Source organism: Triticum aestivum, chromosome 5A (genome assembly GCF_018294505.1).
Source record: "Triticum aestivum cultivar Chinese Spring chromosome 5A, IWGSC CS RefSeq v2.1, whole genome shotgun sequence".
Taxonomy (NCBI): Eukaryota; Viridiplantae; Streptophyta; class Magnoliopsida; order Poales; family Poaceae; genus Triticum; species Triticum aestivum.
The window spans coordinates 503,836,462-503,857,024 of record NC_057806.1 but is presented as its reverse complement, the minus strand read 5'-3'; the positions used below and the strand labels follow the sequence as shown (position 1 = coordinate 503,857,024).

At 45.6% G+C, this 20,563-nt stretch overlaps 1 protein-coding gene across 1 annotated transcript; it reads right to left on the bottom strand.

Moving 5' to 3' along the window:
* Positions 1-1,348: 1,348 nt before the first annotated feature.
* LOC123107388 (uncharacterized) lies at positions 1,349-2,130 on the bottom strand. Its single transcript, XM_044529376.1, has one exon. It carries the CDS (start codon positions 2,046-2,048, stop codon positions 1,566-1,568), a length of 483 nt encoding a protein of 160 aa, XP_044385311.1. The 5' UTR covers positions 2,049-2,130; the 3' UTR covers positions 1,349-1,565.
* Positions 2,131-20,563: the final 18,433 nt, after the last annotated feature.

Sequence of the window (20,563 nt, the reverse complement as noted above, 5' to 3'; positions counted from 1 at the left end):
CGCTGGGCGCTCCTGGACATAGCTATGTTGTTCTATTTTTTAAAATTTGCTCTGTTTTCTCTGTTTCAATTCAATTTGACAGCATTAAAAACCAGAAAATATGACAATATCCATATACACACAGAAATAAGACAGATCAATAGATCATCATCAAGTTCATCATCATAGAGATACTCAAGATCATCATCATCATCTAAAGATACTCAAGTTCATCATCTAAAGATACTAAAGTTCATCATCTAAAGATCCTCAACATCATCGTCGTCGAAACACATCAGCCAAGAAATCCACCACCAAGACCGCCACCGCCAAGACCAGCACCACTCTGCCAGATCGGAGTGACTAGGGTCGACGAAGCAGGAGTCAAGCCACCGGTCCCCTACATATTTGAGAAGAGATTCTAACGGTAAATATGATATGATAGTGTTGAATGAACGAGAACTAGTTTGTCAGTAGTTAGGCAAATGTACTACCGGAGTATCACTGCCTAGTGCCACCCATTCATCGAACGTGGGAACGTGTGGGGGTTCTCCCGCAGGTGTTGGTGCGGGTCCCATTTGTGGTGGATCCGTGCGGTTAGTCCAAGACGCCAACATAGCATGGATGTTAATTAAACAAGCAAATTAGAAGATCAGAAGAAATGAAAGTGCAAAATTTAGCTTGGTTTTAAGAGGGCAAAACTAACCGTCATCATCTGACGGTTGTAATCATCGTTTGCCTTTACTCGTTGCAAGTACTCCCGCACCTTGAGATTCCTATGCTTGACAAAGGCCTTATATGCCTAAAAAAATTAGGTTGTTTCTAAGTGGGCAATGCTGAAAATAAACTGAGAAGGTTAGAGAGAAAGAAGATAAGGGGGAAGTACTTACAACATGCTGGCGGGCTAAGGGAGGCTGCGAACGCCCCGTACTCTCTAACAGGCTCGGTTGGTAGCCCGAAGCCTGGACCCGGTTGTCGGCATAGCTCTGAATAGGCTGACGGGCGCTGTTGGTATTGTTTCGGCCGTCGGGATAGCCCCCCTGTTCCGGTAGTGCCTGGGTCCTGCCCCGATCTTGATGCAACCATTGTATGGCGGGCTAGCATCAACACATTGAAGCCGGCTAACCAAAGTAGGGATTTACGGGTGGAGGGTAATCAAACTTTTCTAGATAGTATATGCTAGCAGCGGTGATCCTTTTTTAGTAGCTGTGGAACTCAAGATACGTTGAATCAAGATCAAACAATTTAGAAAAAGATTTGCAGTCTAAAAAAATCGTGTTTTTCTTTCAGTTTTGCTAAAGTTCTCTAGATAGACTTTTTCTTTTCTTTGCGGCACACAAAGAAGTACACATTTTAGCATGTAGATATCTGTCAAAACTTCTAACTTGGGACTCCCGCAAAAATCTCCTATCGTGAAAATGGACACACATGCAAGTTCATGCGCCCACTCGTCCCAGCCTATCTATGGCATCGATCTCACTCCCTAGTGTCACCTATTTAGTGGTAACACTCGTGTAAGGTACATATGGAATGAAACCTCATCAAAAGCTCTTGTTCATCTGCTCACGGAACCTTCTGATGAACATTTAAGCAGCCTGGTCGATATCGTCGTCCATGTTGAATGCCAACTCCGCAGCCTCCTGGTTGCTCCTAATTGCATCCACCACCGAGGGCTCATCTTCATCATCGTCATTGTCGTCATACCCATAAGTGTAACAACAATTATCACCGTCGCTGAAGATCGGGTGAAGTGTCCAGTTAGGACAGCCACCAACACCATCATCTTCATCAAACTGTGCTAGATGGTGAAACAGATCATCAACCATCCCATGGCATGCCTGCCTCTCGACCTTGCGGACCAAGGTCTTGTGGTAGTCCACCTTGGCACCCTTCTCCTGATTTTCCACAATGAGAGTGTGGATCCTGTGAGAGATGGCGCCGATCGTGGCCATCCTGCGGTGGGGCGAGGTGAGGATGCGGAGCCTGGCCATGACAACGCCGGTCTTGCTTTTGCAGATAGCCGCCGCCTTCTTGAGGAGCACTGGGGCCTTGCCAATCTTCATCTTCATTTCTGAGAGGTGGCTAAGCTAGCAGCTGCTTCTCAATGGCAACAACTGAGGAGCTAGACTGCCTCAGGCTTGGCAAGCTGGTTTGAGAGTGAAGGCCTTGTTGAAGCTCTCCAAGGGTGTTGTTATAGCCATGAAACCGAGAGCAACGCCACTAACTATGCCGCTTATAATTTGGTAATGTTGTGATCATACTCTTGGTACTCCAAAGCGTGTTAAATGAAAATAGCATTTGGAGAAAACAAATTGAGCACATGCATGTGGAGTGATGAGCACTATAAGAATACTGAGAGTGGGAGTGATTAAATAAAGAAGCAACGGAAAGCTATAGCAATGTGATATGCGCGAGGAGTGATATGGAGAAAGTGTTACAGTATAATTAGGCCATAAAGGACACAGTGGGATCGAATTGTCTCCCCTAAATTATTTACTTTGGCGGTCTCCGTTGCAGCCTGATGATCAATCATCATGCGCTTTGCCAAGCATGAGACTGTCACTCAAGCCATATTGGAGTTAGAGTGGTCTCGGACAGCACGTTCTCCTTGCGCGCTTCACTGTGCGACAACAACCACATCAACAATGGGAACATGTTGTGCTTTTGAAGATTTGTAGCTTGTGGACAGGAAACGACAACTGATGCTGCAACACTCCTTTCTCAAAAGAAGAATAAATCGGTGCACGTCCAGCCCCGTTATTAGCATGAAATAAGAGTGGGGGCCCTCTCTGGTTTGAAGCAAAAAGATCTCAGCTAGCTAGCTAGTCTCAGTTTTAGAGGAATTAAAGGTGGTGCTATAGCTTGTCGCTTTGACTCCAGGTGTTCACTGTAGTTTTTTTTACTATTGCCCAAAATCAGGTATATATCTTGCATATTTGCATACCAGCAGTGAAGCATCTCTACAGTTCACTGAATTCAAGGTGGGTTCGACGGTCCGATCAATAGGACCCATACCTCAATGTCACGGACATAAGTATGGCATATATGTTATTCAAATATTATCTGATCAAAACGGTGAACAAACGGCCAACATGTTCCCCCATATTATTGCATTTCATCATTCACGCGTCGTGAAATGATGAGTTGAGTTGCAAGGGCAACAACATAAACCAAAAAACTGACGAAATACTTTCCTTCCTTGCTACATTGTAATCGTTGAGGTGGATGAATGGGTGTGCAATATATACATGACATATATGAATGAAATGGATATTCTACTAAATTTGTTGTCTATGTGCAATAAACTTATTATTAATGTGATATATGTGGCATGTTTGAAGTAGAATTTATATCATGTGCATGATGTGTATGAATTGGTGTGTGGTGTACTTATGTTGTGTCTACAGCACTCTGATCTTGTTCTTGCATGTCGAAGCCGCCTTCTTCAGGAGCTCCGTGCCCTTGCCAATCTTCATCTTCGATGCTGAGAGGTGCCAAACTGCCTATCAAGGACAACAAGTAGGGTTCTGTGGTAGCTCAAGCATGGCATGAGCAGACCACAGAGATGAGGCAAGATGTTTCAGATTCATGGGCCTTCTCCTGAGGCTCCAAGGTTGTATTTATAGTCAGAAACTCGGAATGCAAGTGCATGCGTACAACTTTGCTCATGTCACGATCAAACTTTTCTAGCTCTCCCAAAGCATATGAAAGCAAGCTTGGAAAAACAAGCATCGGTACGAAAGGAAGATCTGTAGAAAACAATTTGGCATGTGGAGTTAGCACTATGGGAATGTTGGGAGTGGAAAGCAAGCTAAAGATGCAAGAAAAGCTAGGAATGGGGAATGAAATGGAGAAAGTATTCCACTTAGGCCAGAAAAGACACATGCCCCAAGGTGTAGATTGGCTCTCTACGATCTCAACTTTCCAGTATCTATTTTAGTTAAGCGGTAGTAGCTGATGATGGGTTGGCCTGGCCGGAATGCCCAAAGGGAACCAAAACGTCTTACTTTAGCTCTTGGCAGTTTCCTTGTGTTTCATATGCCAGATTGTAAAGTACGCGCACACGGAGAATTTGCAGCACGCCGATACCGAATTCCCGTGTGCGTCTCACTTAGTTAAATCGTAGACGCGGAGGTTAATTAATTGTCTTCTCCGTGGCAGCTTCTTCTGGCCGTTCTTCTCGTCCGTCCAAACGTGGAATCAATGGCGTGATGGATGCATGCATGGGTTGGAGCTTCAGCAATCTTTTCTCATGGCGTCGATCGTGTCAAACTTGTGACGACAATGGCGGTGCGACACAAGTACTTTCTTTCCTGGAAGAAATGAAAAGCTGGTGCACGAGTCCAACATTGGCATGATTTTCGTGGGAATAATAGAGGAGACCGGTGGATCGTGTTTGCAGTCCATGTTAAAGTATCGGCAAGATATTTTCCGTTAAAGTCGTGCATGGATGTGCCGGCTGGTTTCGTGATTCTTAACCCGAAGGGTTTCTGGGTTTGGTAATCGGTCTACTACTTAGAAATTGCTCGTCAATGTGTGCTTAACTTGGAAGGAAAGGAAAAGACTCGATTGGGGCTGAGAAAAAAATGCTCTCCTCATCAAATGGATGCATGATATCGTTTGGTGAAAAGAAGAAGGGCAGTACTCTGCACCGGCGCACCGGCGGAACGTTTCGGCCGGTCAAACCAGAGCCGCTCGATCTGGACGCGCGTAACCGTCAGATCTGCCCTGCATCTTCTATCGCCATCCTCCCCCACGGGAAAAAGGAGGAGAAAAAAAGCAAGTGCCGCCGCCGCTTGCGGGATCCCGCACGCTGGCCCGCGCTGCTCTCGCTTGGACCACCGCTGCCCCTGCTCTTCGCCGGCGCTCGCAGCCTCGCCGCCGCCGGTGAACCAAAACATCACCCGCCTTCACCGCCGACACCGAAGCAAAAAATGCCGGTTCCAGCAAAATCAAAAGACGGTGGTAGCAATTTTTCGGATGGTTCCAGCAAAAACAAAACAAAAACAAGGGGGGGGGGGGTAGCAAAAACTCCATGAAGCTTCCAGGAGGACTCTGGTAGTAGCAAAAACTCCGGTGGTAGTAAATGGCATCTCCGGTAGTAGCAAAAATATGAGACGGTTGTAGCAAAAAAAAAGCCATCGCCACCGTTGAGCAACACCGCCGTGGGTGGATGTAGCAAAAAATGTCTTCAATTCCAGCAAAAACAAAATATGGTTGTAGCAAAAAAGATAGGAAAAACAGGAGATGGATGTAGCAAAAGTCGACAAACACCGGTAGTAACAAAAAGTCAAAACGGTTGTAGCAAAATAGTTCATCGGTTGCAGCAAAAATCACCTGATAGCAAAATTTGGGTGGGCGGGTGGTAGCAAAAACATGGACCAGTTCCAGCAAAAACAACACATGGTTGTAGCAAAAAAAGAAATCCACCGTCGTCGTGGTCGATTGCAGCCCTGCCATGGAGACGAGCACTGATTGCAGCACCATCGTAGCTGCTGGTTTGCAACATCTGTGCAAACCATGTGTTGCATGTGCCTGAGCCCAACCTCGTGGGATCCATGGTGGACTGCGCAAGGCATGAGAGAAAAAAGCAAAAAAGCACGGACGAGCTCACCCCTCTCATGGATTTATGGAGGAAAATGTTGCGGGAAGCAGAGAAGGAAACAAAAATGAGCTCAATTTCATGGGGATTAGATGTGGATTTCCGAGAGAACACACGAAGGAAGAGGAGAGATTGAAAACTTGGGGACTGAAGGGCGAGCAGGGCGAGGATGCCTCGTGTGGTCTCTAGAAAGAGCGAGGGGATAAGATGGAAGTGATGGGGATAGAGATAAGCTCTGTGGGTGGTGGGCCTGGCTGCCTAGCGAGGCGAGCGAGGGGACCGGCCGAACGCTCAGCCGGTCAACCGGCTATAAACGTTTACCAAAGAAGAAACCCCGAGACACGTCAACCACTCTAGCTTGACTCGTATTTCATTTCGACTCGGGATCACTCAATAAATAAAACTTAGCACGAGCATCTTTTCCAGCTCGGTTAAATACGAGCAGAGTTTGAACCAGGGCTAGCTCACTCAATAGCACGAGACATATGGCTCGAATAAACATATATGCTATTTCAATTTAGTACAGGTAATATAAGCAGAAATAAAGCAATTTATTACTTTTTTTTCTTTCTGAATGCAATAATTCATACCCTCGCAAAAAACTGCACTAATTTGTAGCCATCAATAATCAACATGTACCCAAGACACTTAGGCTTTAAAATGGAAAGAATGTGATTAAAGTAGACCGTGGAAACTTTATATGGGCGGCCTTCTCCTCGTGCACTGTAGAACCCTCCTTCTGCACGGCTTCGGGAAAACAACACCTCGGGTTGGGTGTAGCTTCATCATCGATCCCATCCTCATCTCTGGGGTGGGCAATGGGAAGGCGCTCTAGCTCCACCATAGAGGAAGAGATAGCGAGGGGAAAAGGTGAGGGTTAGTGTTGAAAATTATCCGGGTTTGTTGGGTAGTTGGAACCGCCTGAGAGGAAGCTGCGGTCGGTTGTGCTTCAGGTGATAGTGGCCCTATCGCTGTCGCCTCACTAGTAGAAAAAGGGGCTTTTGTCCCGGTTGGTAAGGCCCCTTTAGTCCTGGTTTTCGAACCGGGACTAAAGGGTTGGTAGTAATGCCTCTCCCCTTTAGTCCCGGTTCTTACACGAACCGGGACTAAAGGGCGCGGCCACGTGGAGCTCCACCTTTAGTCCCGGTTGGTAACACCAACCGGGACTAAAGGAAATTTTATGATTTTTTTTGAATTTTTTTATTTTTTTTATTTTCAAATGTCTGAATTATTTTAACCTCTAGTGTGTAATCACCACCCCTCATCACTGCTCAATTTATCCTCTAATCACCCCTCATCATTCCAAATCATCTAACTTCCCGAACGGTCACCCATCCTCCCACTCCCCTGGCCTGAGCACGCTTAACTTCCGAGTTCTATTCTCTCTCGTTTCTAAGTCTGCACTTGTTGTTTTCCTGACAATAGTAAGATGTCAATCCTATTAACCTTCATGAATTTTGCTTGAGCATGAAGTGACACATTTCACTGTTTGAATTTGAAACTATTGTTTTAAAAAACAATTATTATTTAGTAACACTAATATTTCTTGAATAATTAGTTTGACCACAGTTTGACCAGATTTGACCAAAATTTAAAATAACTAAAATAATTATTTAGTAACACTAATATTCTAGAATAATTAGTTTGATCATTGTTTGACCAGATTTGACTAGTAACTTTTTCGATTTTTCCACTCTAGATCTTAAAAGCCCCGTAACTTTTTCTGTTAGGTTTTTGAGTATTTTGAAAATGTTTAACAGGGTTCCCCGTTAAGTTTGGATGTAACTTTTCGAGTAGATGATTTTTCATATAATTTTTTTTAATCCGAGTTCGTATGCAAAAGTTATGCCCATTTTACAAATTCCAGAGAGATTTTGCAAATAAAGTCGAAAATTCATATTTGTAAATTTTCCCAACAAGTAGACCACATATCACATGGGAAACTTATTTTATTTTATTTTTTTGACATTTCCATCATTTTCTTTTGTTTTTTCTAAAACTGAAAAGGCGGTCCAGGGGGGGAGTTTGAAAATGGGACCTTTAGTACCGGTTTGTGCCATGAACCGGTACTAATGCCTCAAAACCCATTAGTACCGGTTGGTGGCACCAACCGGTACTAAAGGTCTAACCTTTAGTCCCAGTTGGTGCCACCAACCGGGACTAATGAGCATCGCACCCTTTAGTCCCGGTTCGTGGCACGAACCGGGACTAAAGGGCCCAGGTGAACCGGGACTAATGCCTTAGCCGCACGAACCGGGATAAATGCTCACGTTAGTCCCGGTTCTTGACTGAACCGGGACTAATGTGAAAACTGCCCCGTGACCAAAGCCCTGTTTTCTACTAGTGCCTGGTGGTAGGATGGGAGTACGGGGATTGTGATGGGGAAGGAGGCGATGCTCTTCACTTTGTTGAAGTAGACTGTGGTTGAGAGATCGAGCTTCTTGACGTCCTGAAGTTGTCGACGAAGTGCCATTAATCGTGTCGTGGATTGAGGGGAGAAGCTGCTCTCCAGAGTTGTCAAGTCGTCCTGGGAAGCAGCTCTCAATGCACCCGATAACTGTGTAACCAACAATCGTATCTCAGGAATGGATGAAGGAGCCCAACTTACATCCAGCCACAACCGGATGCAAGCCAAAAAAAATTTTTGCAAGGACACAGGAGAAAAATATATGATTTGTGTCTTCCCTTTGACCACACGGCGCAGAGAGGGCTGAATCGGGGCCATTCCGCTTACGGATCTGATCAGCAGCCGGGAGCTTGCCCCGGATATATAGCCTGCCAGAGAGAAATCTTGATACGGAGAGGCACCCTGGCACGCCATATGACCGAGAACCTTGCAGAAACAACACCTGAAATATGCCTAGAATACAGAGATTTGACCAAGAACCTACCCGGCGCCACATGGGGATAAACTACGATGTCTCCCTCCTCCGAGAACGTCGGGAAAAGAGTAGCAAGTTGCTGCCATTGTCCTAACTCTTCAGGAGAAAGGGAGCGCCTAAGCCCCATGTCCCAATTATTCGCTGCAAGACCCGAGATGGAAATGTGCGGATTATAGCAGTAAGAAAAACGCACCGGGAAGGACACAACCATAGGCTCATCTCCCGACCACCAATTGAGCCAGAATCTGACAGATGAGCCATTCCCCATCAGGAACTTAACATGGGATACAAAATCGTACCTAACCTTAACCAAGCTCTTCGAAAACTGTGAGCTCTTAGCAGCGGGCACGAACACAGGTTGGAATTAGGGAAATATTTGGCTTTGAGGATTTTAAGCCAAAGTGTGTCAGGGTCAGACGTAAGGATCCTCCACGGCCACTTAATGATAAGGCATTTGTTCATCATATACATGTTTATAATACCCAGACAACCCTTGATTTATGTGCGATAACACCTACTTTAGCAAGCTTATGCACGGCAACATTAGAAGAACGCCAAACCCACAAAACTCTAAACTCTAAGAACTCTCAAAGTGCAGTTTTGATCTCCTATACCCATGGCCCTACCGAAGGCATATTCCTAGCTAGGTCTTTGATCATACGCACCACTGCTTGACTGTCGAGCTCCACATGTATCCTTCTTGTAGGCCAAGATCTCCGTTGTCTCAGGATCAACAACGTTCAGGAAATAGTGGCATGCTCCAGCCATGAAAGCTCTATTGTGATCTCACGAGATCATTCCGCCTCCGCCCTTGTCTCCATGCTTTGACACGGCAACATCAGAATTTTCCTTAATCCAGCAAATTTCCGATGGTTCCCAGCGCTGCACCACTTTGGCCAGTCGAGCCTTCACTGGCATTTCATGCACTCCTTTCCATTCTTGCAATCATCTCCCGTGGAGTATCAATCATCTTACCATCCTGAGTTTCATTACGCGCTAACCATAGTACATACACAGCTTGAACCATAGCATGTCTCTCCTCTGCCACCGCACTGACGAACCAACCCAAAAGCCAATAGGCTAAATCGCTCTGGGAGTCCATCTCGCGTGGTGGGGTGGCCACCGCAACTCCCTTCTCTGAATGCGGTAACCCCAAAACTGCACTGAGTGGTGGAATCCCCAAAAACAATCAAAGATCACCTCCTCTCACCCACACATAGCACACAAAACACTGGGTTTGATTCTACGGCAATGTAGTTTTGAGCTGACCGCTAGACCATTCCATCTCATTCTCCACATATGGATTTTCGCCTTATTTGGGGCATTAGTGTCCCACAATGTCATATACCCCCCTGTGCTTCTCAACTGAATTGGATGCTTCCGGCCATCCGGAGCGCACCCTTTTCATTGTTCTAAAGATGGTACGCCGAACGGGTCGTGAACATCCCCTTTTTGTGTAATTCCAATCCAGATAGTCATCTTTATTGGGTCCACCGGTCGCTATTTGATTGATATCTCTAGCATCATTAGTAGGGAACTCAGAGTCGATCTTTGAGTCGCCCCAGATCGTGCCATCAGGTGTTAGCAGGTTAGCCACCCTGGTCGCACCAGGCACAAAAACATGGCCCAGTGGGCGAAGACTCCCACTCCTCGGGATCCAATTGCTATGATGAATATTAACGCTTGATCCATCTCTGATGCACCAAATTGAGCCCTTTGGCAACAAGTCCCGACCATGGATAATGCTTCTGAAGATGAACGATCCCGCTGATGGACATGTAGAGTTCATGATTGATCTCTCCTTAAAATATCAGGCCTTCAAAACCCTAGTGCACAGGGAGAAAAGGGACTGCAAAATTCACCACGCCTGCTTGACCAACATGGCTTGATTAAAGGCCTACGGGTCCCTAAAGCCGAGCCCACCATTCCTTTTAGATTTACACATCTTTTTTCCAAGATATCCAATGCACCCTCTTCTCACCATTCGTTGCCCCCACCAGAATTTTGATGAGATCGATGTCAGGTTCTGACAAATCTTCTTGTGAGCTGAAAACAACTTATGGTGTAGGTAGGTGTTGCTTGAAGTGCTGATTTAACCAAAACTTCCCTTGTTGGCTTTGAAGACCTTGACCCTTCCAACCACCAACTTTTCCTTTAGAGCTCTCTGTGACATGTTTAAAAGTCTCATCTTTGGACCTCCCAACCTGTGTAGGTAATCCTAAGTACCGCTCACTTAGTGCTTTTGTACTAATCCCTATAACTTGTTTTAACTCAGCCTTAAGCTCCTCTTGACTTCCCTTCCCGAAGAAAACAAAGGACTTTTGGAGATTAACTTTTTGACCTGACGCTGCTTCACACTTCTCCAAAATGTCCTTTAGAGCCTCCATATTGGATCGGGTTCCTTCCAGAAACACGATGATGTTATCGGCAAAAAATAGATGTGTCACATGGTAGCCAGTGCTCCCGAAAGGCACACCTCGAAATGACTTGTCCTCTTGAGCTTTCTTTAGTAGCGCAGAAAATCCCTCCACACAAAATAAGAAGACGTACGGGGAGAGGGGGTCTCCCTGTCGAAGACCCCGAGAAGGTGTGAAGCTCCTGGAAAGCCCTCCATTAAGTTTAACTATGAAGCTTGCAGTGGTAAGATGTCTCATAACCATCCTTATCCACTCTCCAGCGAAGCCAAAATTTTCCATCATTTGCACCAAGAAAATCCACTCTACTCGGTTGTATGTCTTCATCATGTCCAGCTTGACCGCACACAAACTTTTCTTTCTTTTCCTCGTTCGTATAGCATGCACACATTCATAAGCCACAAGAACATTGTCAGTGATTAACCTTCCTTGGACAAAAGCACTCTGGTCCTTAGAGATTAGTATAGTTAGGATGCTCTTTAACCTGTTAGCAAGAACTTTGGTTGCGATTTTATAGAGCACGTTACAGAAATGGATGGGTCTGAACTGCGAAAGCAACTCCGGTAAGTTTACTTTCGGAATCATGACAGTCACTGTGGCACTAAAAGACTCTAGCACAACCTCACCCAACAAAAAATCTCGAACGACCCTGCACACCATCCTCCCTAGCCAGTGACCAGTGTCTGGTAAAAAAGCGCAGGGAAACCGTACGGCCTGGACAACTTCGTTGGCCCCATTTGGAAGAGAGCCACTTCTATTTCCTTAACAGTGATATTGGAAGTAAGTCTTGAATTCATCGGCGGAGAAGTACATAAATGAGCATTGATTAGTGGAATTGAAGCCTTGAAGGTTTGTTGCAATTCATTTGTTAAAACTTCATTTTATAAAGATGGAGTCAGATTGTATAGGCAAACAAGAACCATGCAAGGCAGTTGGATAAGACTGTACTAGACTCACTGGTAGAAAAAGGGACTGTTGTCCTGGTTCGTAAGGGCCTTTTGTCCCGGTTCTGGAATCGGGACTAAAGGGTCAGTACTAATGCCCTATCCCTTTAGTCCCGGTTCAATCCAGAACCGGGACAGATGGGCCTCCATGTGGCCTGTGCGCGGAGCCCAGGCAGGAGACCCTTTGGTCCCGGTTGGTGGCACCAACCAGGACCAATAGGCATCCACGCGTCAGCATTTCTGTGGCTGGGGTTTTTGTTTTTTTTTGAAAGGGGGGGGGGGTTGGGGGTTTTGGGGGGTTAATTTAGGTGTTTCATATATTGTGTTAGCTAGCTATAATTAATAGAGAGAAGTGTCCTCTCTTATGTCCGTGCTTGGTCGACGCTACGTACTATACATACGTATAGAGAGGACTAGACACGCTAGCTAGCTAGTAAGCAAACGAAGGAAACAGAAGATCGTCATGAACATATATGCATACAGAGAGAAGTGATATCGACCACCTCTCCTTCTCCGAGAGATTGGTCGAACAACAAGTTCTCGTATATCTATCCGACACTACCGGCTACATATATACAATAATTATCTCTTACAAATATAAATCATACGGACTCAGGGTCCACATAGAATTCTCCGTCTTCAGGGATCACGTGGTCAAGAAAGAATGCCGCCAATTCCTCTTGAATTGCTCGCATGCGAGCTGGTGCTAGGAGTTCACCCCGCTTCCGAAACATCTAATTTAAAGAAGGGGTCAATACATATATATATATGAATGAATGAAACTCAACACAAATGATGGTAATAAAATAAAATTGTGAATGTTGTTATTTACGTACTTCATATTGTTCGTCAGTGTAGCCCCGCTCACAGGTCATGTGGCGGATGGACTCGCAAACGTAGTATCCACAGAAATCATTCCCTTGTTCCTGCCACAACCACTTTACAAGAAATAGAGGTCAATCAAACTGATAAGCAGGAATGCCAAATGGTATTGATGAAACTAGCGCTTGAATGACTAGTAGATGCGCGGAACATGCTAATATAGTACTTACTTTTGGATGTCTAAATTGCAGCTCCTTCGGCAGTCCCGGAGCTTTTCTAGTGAATTTTTTGCAAACCCTGCCGGACAAAAAAAAACAATTACTTAATATATCAGAAAATGAACAAAGTTGCTGATATGGTGGATAATGATCGATTTAACTTACTTCTCGAGTATTTGAGTCATGTCTGCATAGTCCTGGGGATCTTTTCGTCTTGAATCTAAGACGGTTACTAGTCCCTGCTCAAGCTTAATCTCTAGGAGAATATAGTGGAAACTGCACACGCATGCATAACTCATCAATTACATTACTATAACCTTGACTAATATGTAAGGGAAACCGAATACGCACAAGACAGTAACACTCACTTGAAGTTGTAAGGAAAGAGTATTATATCTTTGTTTTCATTTATTACGAACGATCGTAGCAAGTTGGCCTCGGTAGCTGCGGCATGAAATTTAACCTGAGTTGCATCTATGAGATATGTGTTAATGAACCCAATATCACCGACTTGTCTTTTCTTCAATTCGGCGATCTTCAATCTGCATAATATAGTGAGGATGATTATAAATACATGCAATGAAAGAGCTGAGCTATATAGAGAGACTTAATGACAGAAGTAGTACTACTTACAGACAGTAGCAGGCGACCGTTGTTTTATCGAGGGCCAATTGATTGAAAAACTGATAGAACTCCTCAAATGGAACAGGCAACAGTTCAATTCCAACGAGGTCATGCTCCTTTTTAACTTTCACATACAAAGTACTCCTCCCCCCAGAGTCTCTGCAGATTTTCAAGTACCAATCATGCAATCTTCGCATCATCGTTGATAGAGATCTTTCATCTTTGACGAGAGGCTTCCCGTACTCGTATCTTTGTATCTGCACGTCCATGGGTTCATAATGTACATCGTCGGGCAGGTAATCTGCAAGATTGCTATAACCGGGCACCATCCTCGGATCATTAGCGACGTTGTGGCTAGGCACCTTGAGCGGGGGGCACGATTGCTTCGCTTGTTCGCCGAGCTGGGCAATTTGTTTCCCAGCTCGTCGTTCTTTCAGCCTTTGATCACTGACAGTACTTCCCGACCGCTCCGCTTCGGCAAATTCCTTTCCAATAATGCGCTCATAGTTTCCTTTCGGCGGAGACTTCGGTGGTTTTGTTAGGGCAGCCAGAGTGTGCTTCGCTTTCACCGGATCTACCTTCTCCTCCGGAAGTGGATGTCTCTTTGCTTTCAACCCTTGAAACCAGTCATCCACTTCGGTTCGTGCGATCTCGGCGTTCTCCTCCGGGGTCCTCTCGTATGGTAACTTCTCTGGAGTCTTCAGAGAAGGACCGAATCTGTATGTCCTCCCGCCTCTGGTTGTACTGCTAGACGCCGACCGAGCAGACGGAGCGGTTGTCTTTTTTACTTGCTTACGAGGCTGTGGAGAAGGACTACGACGCGCCGGAGCAGCCGGAGCGGTGGCAGGTCTCTTCCGCCCTTGCTGACGAGGCGGAGAAGGAGGAGGCTGGCTGCTCGGGCGTGTCGGCGCAGGCGGAGAAGGAGGCGGAGTGGTGCCACGCACTGGAGAAGGATCCGGTCGAGTGCCCTGATCGTCACTCGCCGGAGGAGGAGGCGGTGGAGGAGGCGGAGTGCCTTGACTTGCCAGAGGAGGAGGAGGAGGCGATGGCGTCTAGTTCGGAAGGTTGATGAGCTCCTTCCGCCATAGGCATGGAGTCTTCAGACCAGACCCCAGCCTAGTCTCCCCTTCACCGGTAGGGTGGTCAAGCTGGAGGTCCTCAAATCCCTCCGTTATTTCATCCACCATCACCATATCATATCCTTCCGGAATCGGCCGGTAGTGAAAAGTTGCGCCGGGTTCAGTAGGATAAACAGAGCCAACAGCCGCCTTGACCTTCAAATTCATCCATTGCGTCATAAGGTGGCAATTTTGAGACTCCGTGATAGCATCCACGGGATAGCTGGCAGGAGCCGTCAAGGCATGCTCCGCCTGAAGCAGCTCGGTGGAAGCCACGCTGCCTCTACGCTGAGATGGCGGGGTAGCTTCGGGGGAAACTTCGGCAGTATGTTTGCTGCGATTTGCTTCTTGTTCCTCTATCGCGTCTACCCTTGCTTGCAGCGCCTGCATTTGGGTCTGCTGCACTTTTTTCCTCCTCTCATGGAATTTGTAACCGCCTGCGTCCGGAAACCCAACCTTCCACTAAATGGAGCCTGGTGTGCCTCGTGTCCGTCCAGGGTGCTCAGGATTCCCGTGGGCCATTGTGAGCTCGTCGTTCTCTCTGTCTGGAAAGAGCGTCCCTTGCTGTGCTGCTTCGATATACTGCTTAATCTTCCTGACTAGTATGTCCATTTGATCGTTCGTCCAAATGCACTTCCCTGTTACAGGGTCCAAGGTTCCGCCAGCCCCGAAGAACTAAGTCCGGCAATGGTCTGGCCAGTTAATTGTCTCTGGTTCGATCCCTTTATCAACCAGATCATTCTCAGTCTTGGCCCACTTAGGCCGGGCTACGAGGTAGCCACCTGACCCCATGCGATGGTGATGCTTCTTCTTCACAGCATTTTGCTTGTTTGTCGCCGACATCTTCTTACTCTTTTCCGATGTCTTGTGGGCCACAAATGCGGGCCAGTGATCTCTGATCTTCTCATATCTGCCCTTGAATTCTGGTGTCTCATCATTTTCGACAAACTTATTCAGCTCTTTCTTCCACCTCCTGAATAGTTATGCCATCCTCTTAAGAGCAAAAGACTTGATTAATTGCTCTTTAACTGGGTTCTCTGGATTATCCTCTGGCGGTAGGGTGAAATTTGACTTCAGCTCAGTCCAAAGATCATTTTTCTGCATATCATTGACATAAGACACCTCAGGGTCTTCTGTAGCCGGCTTAAACCATTGCTGGATGCTGATCGGGATCTTGTCCCTAACCAGAACCCCGCACTGAGCAACAAATGCGTTCTTTGTTCGGATGGGTTCAATCGGTTGGCTGTCGGGCGCGATTGCTATGATCTCAAACCTTTCATTCGAGCTCAACTTTTTCTTCGGGCCAAGTCTCTTTACCGAAGTTGTGCTCGATCCGGAGGGCTAGAAAAAAGAACAAAGACTTAATTAATATGTGTACATACCAAAACAATGAATGCATCAATTAGCTAGTCAGCACAGGCTTAACTAATATATATACCTGGCCGGACTCGGTTCGGTCACCGGAGCCGTCATCACGGTCTCCTTCTTGCACCAGCATTGGGTCACCGGAGCCGTCCTCATGTTCTTCTTCTTGCACTGGCATTAGGTCACCGTAGCCAGCTTTTTCACCCTCTCCTTCCAGACCATCGGTGTCGTTGAGAAACAACGAGACGGCATCACTTCCTTCTGCGATTATGTCCCTTAACAACGCTTCTTTTGCTTCATCTCGGGCGGTGTTCATAGTTTCTACAAATATTTACAACATGGCAATTATTATTCAAACATGACAGATGGATATATTAGTGGCAAACGTAGAACTAGCTACCTAATCATAGTAAGGAATCATATATATTAATTAGTGGCCTCGATGCTGCTTCTCTAGGGTTTGGGGTGGACTCGACAACGCTTCAAGGGTTTGGGGTGGCCTCGAGAATGCTTCAAGGAGGGGGTAATATCGACCCCCCCCATGTGTTGAAGCTATCGGGAGGGGGTATATATCGACAACGACGACACTACATCTATGTCCCTCGACGACCCTCGTTCCCGATAAAAAAAGAGGAAGAAGAAGAAAAAAAGAGGAGAAGAAAGAATAGAGGAGAAGAACTCCTCTATTCTTTCTTCTCCTCTTTTTTTTCTTCTTCCTCTTCTTTTTTTATCCTCTTCTTCCTCTCATGTTCGAGAGGATCGCCGAGGGGTCGGGAGGTTGCCTAGTGTCAAAGGATTCAACAAAACCATGTCTTCATCATTAGGCGAAAGTAACAGGTGCATGATGGTACGAAGCTCTCCAAAGTTATTTTGGAACGGAGTCCTAGATAGGATAATTCGCTTTTTGGTACAAAGTTCAGCAAGAACCTTCCAAATATCGTTATTTGGAAGGCCTTTGCTGAAATTCATACAAAAAGGCAAATTATCCTATCCGGGACACCATTCCAAAATAACTTTGGAGGACTTCGTCATGCCCTGGTTACTTCCGGCTAATGATGAAGCCATGGATTTCTTCAATACTTTGACACTAGGAAACCTCTCTCGACCCCTCGGCGATCCTCGACCCCTCGAACCCTCGACGACCCTGGAACCCTCGACCCCTCGGCGATCCTCTTCTTCCTCTCATGTTCGAGAGGATCGCCGAGGGGTCGGGAGGTTGCCTAGTGTCAAAGGATTCAACAAAACCATGTCTTCATCATTAGGCGAAAGTAACAGGTGCATGATGGTACGAAGCTCTCCAAAGTTATTTTGGAACGGAGTCCCAGATAAGATAATTCGCTTTTTGGTACAAAGTTCAGCAAGAACCTTCCAAATATCGTTATTTGGAAGGCCTTTGCTGAAATTCATACAAAAAGGCAAATTATCCTATCCGGGACACCATTCCAAAATAACTTTGGAGGACTTCGTCATGCCCTGGTTACTTCCGGCTAATGATGAAGCCATGGATTTCTTCAATACTTTGACACTAGGAAACCTCTCTCGACCCCTCGGCGATCCTCGACCCCTCGAACCCTCGACGACCCTGGACCCCTCGACCCCTCGAACCCTCGACGACCCTAGACCCCCTCTCGACCCCCTCATGTCGAAGTTATCGGGTAGGGGGTATATCGACAACGACATACCCAATACATGCATACATACATACATATCACATGCATCCATACATATATGAACAAAATTAATATCTACTAATTAACAACCTAAATAGAAAAACTAATACATATAGGAAGAAGAAGAAAAAAGAAGAGAAGAAAGAATAGAGGAGAAGACTTCCTCTCTTCCTCTCCTCTTCTTCTCCCTCTTCTTCCCCTTCTTCCTCGCCTCTCTCATGAATGTCCGACGTTCTCGACCCCCCCCCCCACGTGTTGAAGAAAAAAAGAAGAAAAAATAGGAGAAGAAGAAAGGAATAGAGGAGAAAAGAGAAAATAGAATATATATATTCTTTTTTTCTCTTCTTCTCCTCTATACCTTTCTTCTTCTCCTCTTCTTTTTCTTCTTTTTTCTTCTTCTTATTTATTTCTCCTCGTCTTCCTCTCCCCTCTCGGCGACCCTAGACCCCCTCTCGACCCTCGACCCCTAGGCGATCGTCGACCCCTCTCTTTTTTTTCTTCCTCTCATGTTCGACGACCCCCTCTCGACCCCCTCTCGACCCTCATATATAAAAAAAATTCTTCCTTCTATTCCTTCTTCCTAAATATATAAAACTTTTTTAAAATGAAACTAACCTAATATGTACTAAATCATAGAGCATATATAGATAAAATGAAACTAACCTAAACTTTTTTTAAACATCATTACAATTGAAAAAATACATACATACATACAAAAACATGTAAAAATACATACATACATATATGAACATACATCAAAAAATAGCATATATAATAAAAAAGCACGGCGGCGGCGGGGGCGGCAGACGTGTGGTGCATGCTCACAGAGGCGGCGACCCGTCGGGGCAGGGGACGGCGGCACGGCGACGGCGACGGGGCAAGGGCGGCGCGCATCGGGGCAGGGGACGGCGGCGCACGGCGACGGTGTCGGCCGAGGGCACGGGCGACGGCGTCGGGCGAGGGCGCGGGCGACGGCCGACGAGGGCGCGGGCGACGGCGACTCGGGGCGCGGGCAACGGTGACGGCCGGGGCGGCGGGCGGTGTTGGGGCAGCCTGGCGGCGTCGATGTGCTCGGCGTCGTCGGGGGCAACTGCGAGGGAAATGTGAAATTTTCCTAAGTGCTGGCTTATATAGCAAAGGCATTGGTCACGGTTCGTGGCACAAACCATGACCAATGCCCCCCTTTAGTCCCGGTTGGTGCCACCAACCGAGACCAAAGGCCTCTTTTCAGCAGCCCAAAGGGCGAGAAGCGGCGGCCATTGGTCCCGGTTGGTGGCACCAACCGGGACTAAAGGGGGCATTGGTCACGGTTGGTGCCACGAACCGTGACCAATGCCCCCCTTTAGTCCCGGTTGGTGCCACCAACCGGGACCAATGGCCTTGTGCTGCCCCGCGCCCAAAAGTTTAGTCCCACCTCGCTAGTTGAGAGGGCTCGGGAGTGGTTTATAAGCGATGTTGTGCCCACCCTCTCGAGCTCCTCTCAACTGCAGGCTTTCGGGCCTAATCTATCACTGCAATGCCTGTGGGCCTACTGGGCCTGCTGCGGGCCTGAATCCTGGCCCATGGTTGGGTTTCTAGTCGTATTCAGGCCGTGGTGGCCCAGTAGGTGGCTGTTCTTTATGCTTTTAGTTTTAGAAAAATTATAAACTTTTTGTTAATGCCATTAGTTTTCAAATTTGAAAACACTTTTTTAGTTTTTTTGTTTTCTTTGTTGCTTTATTTATTTTATTTTGTGATTAACTTTACTATAAAAATAGTTTTCCCTGTTTTTTGATTTGTTTTTTGCATTATTTATTTTCTTTTGTTTTTTGCTTTAATTTTTAATTCTGTTTGCTTTTAGGTTAGCAAAATTATAAACTTTCTGTTAGTGCCATTAGTTTTAGAAAAATTATAAACTTTCTATTAGTGCCATTAGTTTTCAAATTTGAAAACACTTTTTTAGTTTTTTTGTTTTCTTTGTTGCTTTATTTATTTTATTTTGTGATTAACTTTACTATAAAAATAGTTTTTTCCTGTTTTTTATTTGTTTTTTGCATTATTTATTTTCTTTTGTTTTTTGCTTTAATTTTTAATTTTGTTTGCTTTTAGGTTAGCAAAATTATAAACTTTCTGTTAGTGCCATTAGTTTTAGAAAAATTATAAACTTTCTGTTAGTGCCATTAGTTTTCAAATTTGAATAGTTAAAATTTGAATTCTTTGAAAATTGTTTGAATCACAAGTTTGTGATTAACTTACTAAAAAAATGAGAATAGATGCGCTTATAGAGAAAATTCAACCTAAATTCCTAGTAAATTTCTACGAATTTCAGAGAAATTCACTATGAATTTAGGTTAAACTTTTCTCTGTTAGGGCATCTATTTTCACTTCGAGAGGAGCTCAACAAGGCAGAGAGGGAAGGGCTTATAAACCGGTGTGAGCCCCCTTCGGTTGGCGAGGTGGGACTAAACTCTGCCCGCAACATGGACCAACCCTTTAGTCCCGGTTTGTGGCACAAACCGGGACTAATGGTTATGGGCTAGGGGCGAGGAGCAAAATTATAAACTTTCTGTTAGTGCCATTAGTTTTAGAAAGTTGAAAGTTGAAAGTTGGCATGGGCCAGGGACTAATGGTCATGGTATTACGAGGGCCGAACCATAAGACATGAAAGCATTTCAAATGAACTCTGAAAAAGTTGAAAGTTGGGATGGTATCATATATAATTTCACCCACATAGCATGTGCATGTACAAAACGGACAATGGTAGCATGTTCGTGTGTTACAAAGTTGGCATGGTATCATCATAATAGTTGCGGGAGAAAGTCTTCACTTTTTCTTCGCTTGTGTCATTTGCTTATTGCGCCGTAACCATGGATAATCTTCATTGTTTATCAGGATGCTTGGGTCAGCCTTGACATTGAAGGGAGGAATTTCATGAAACTTTTCATA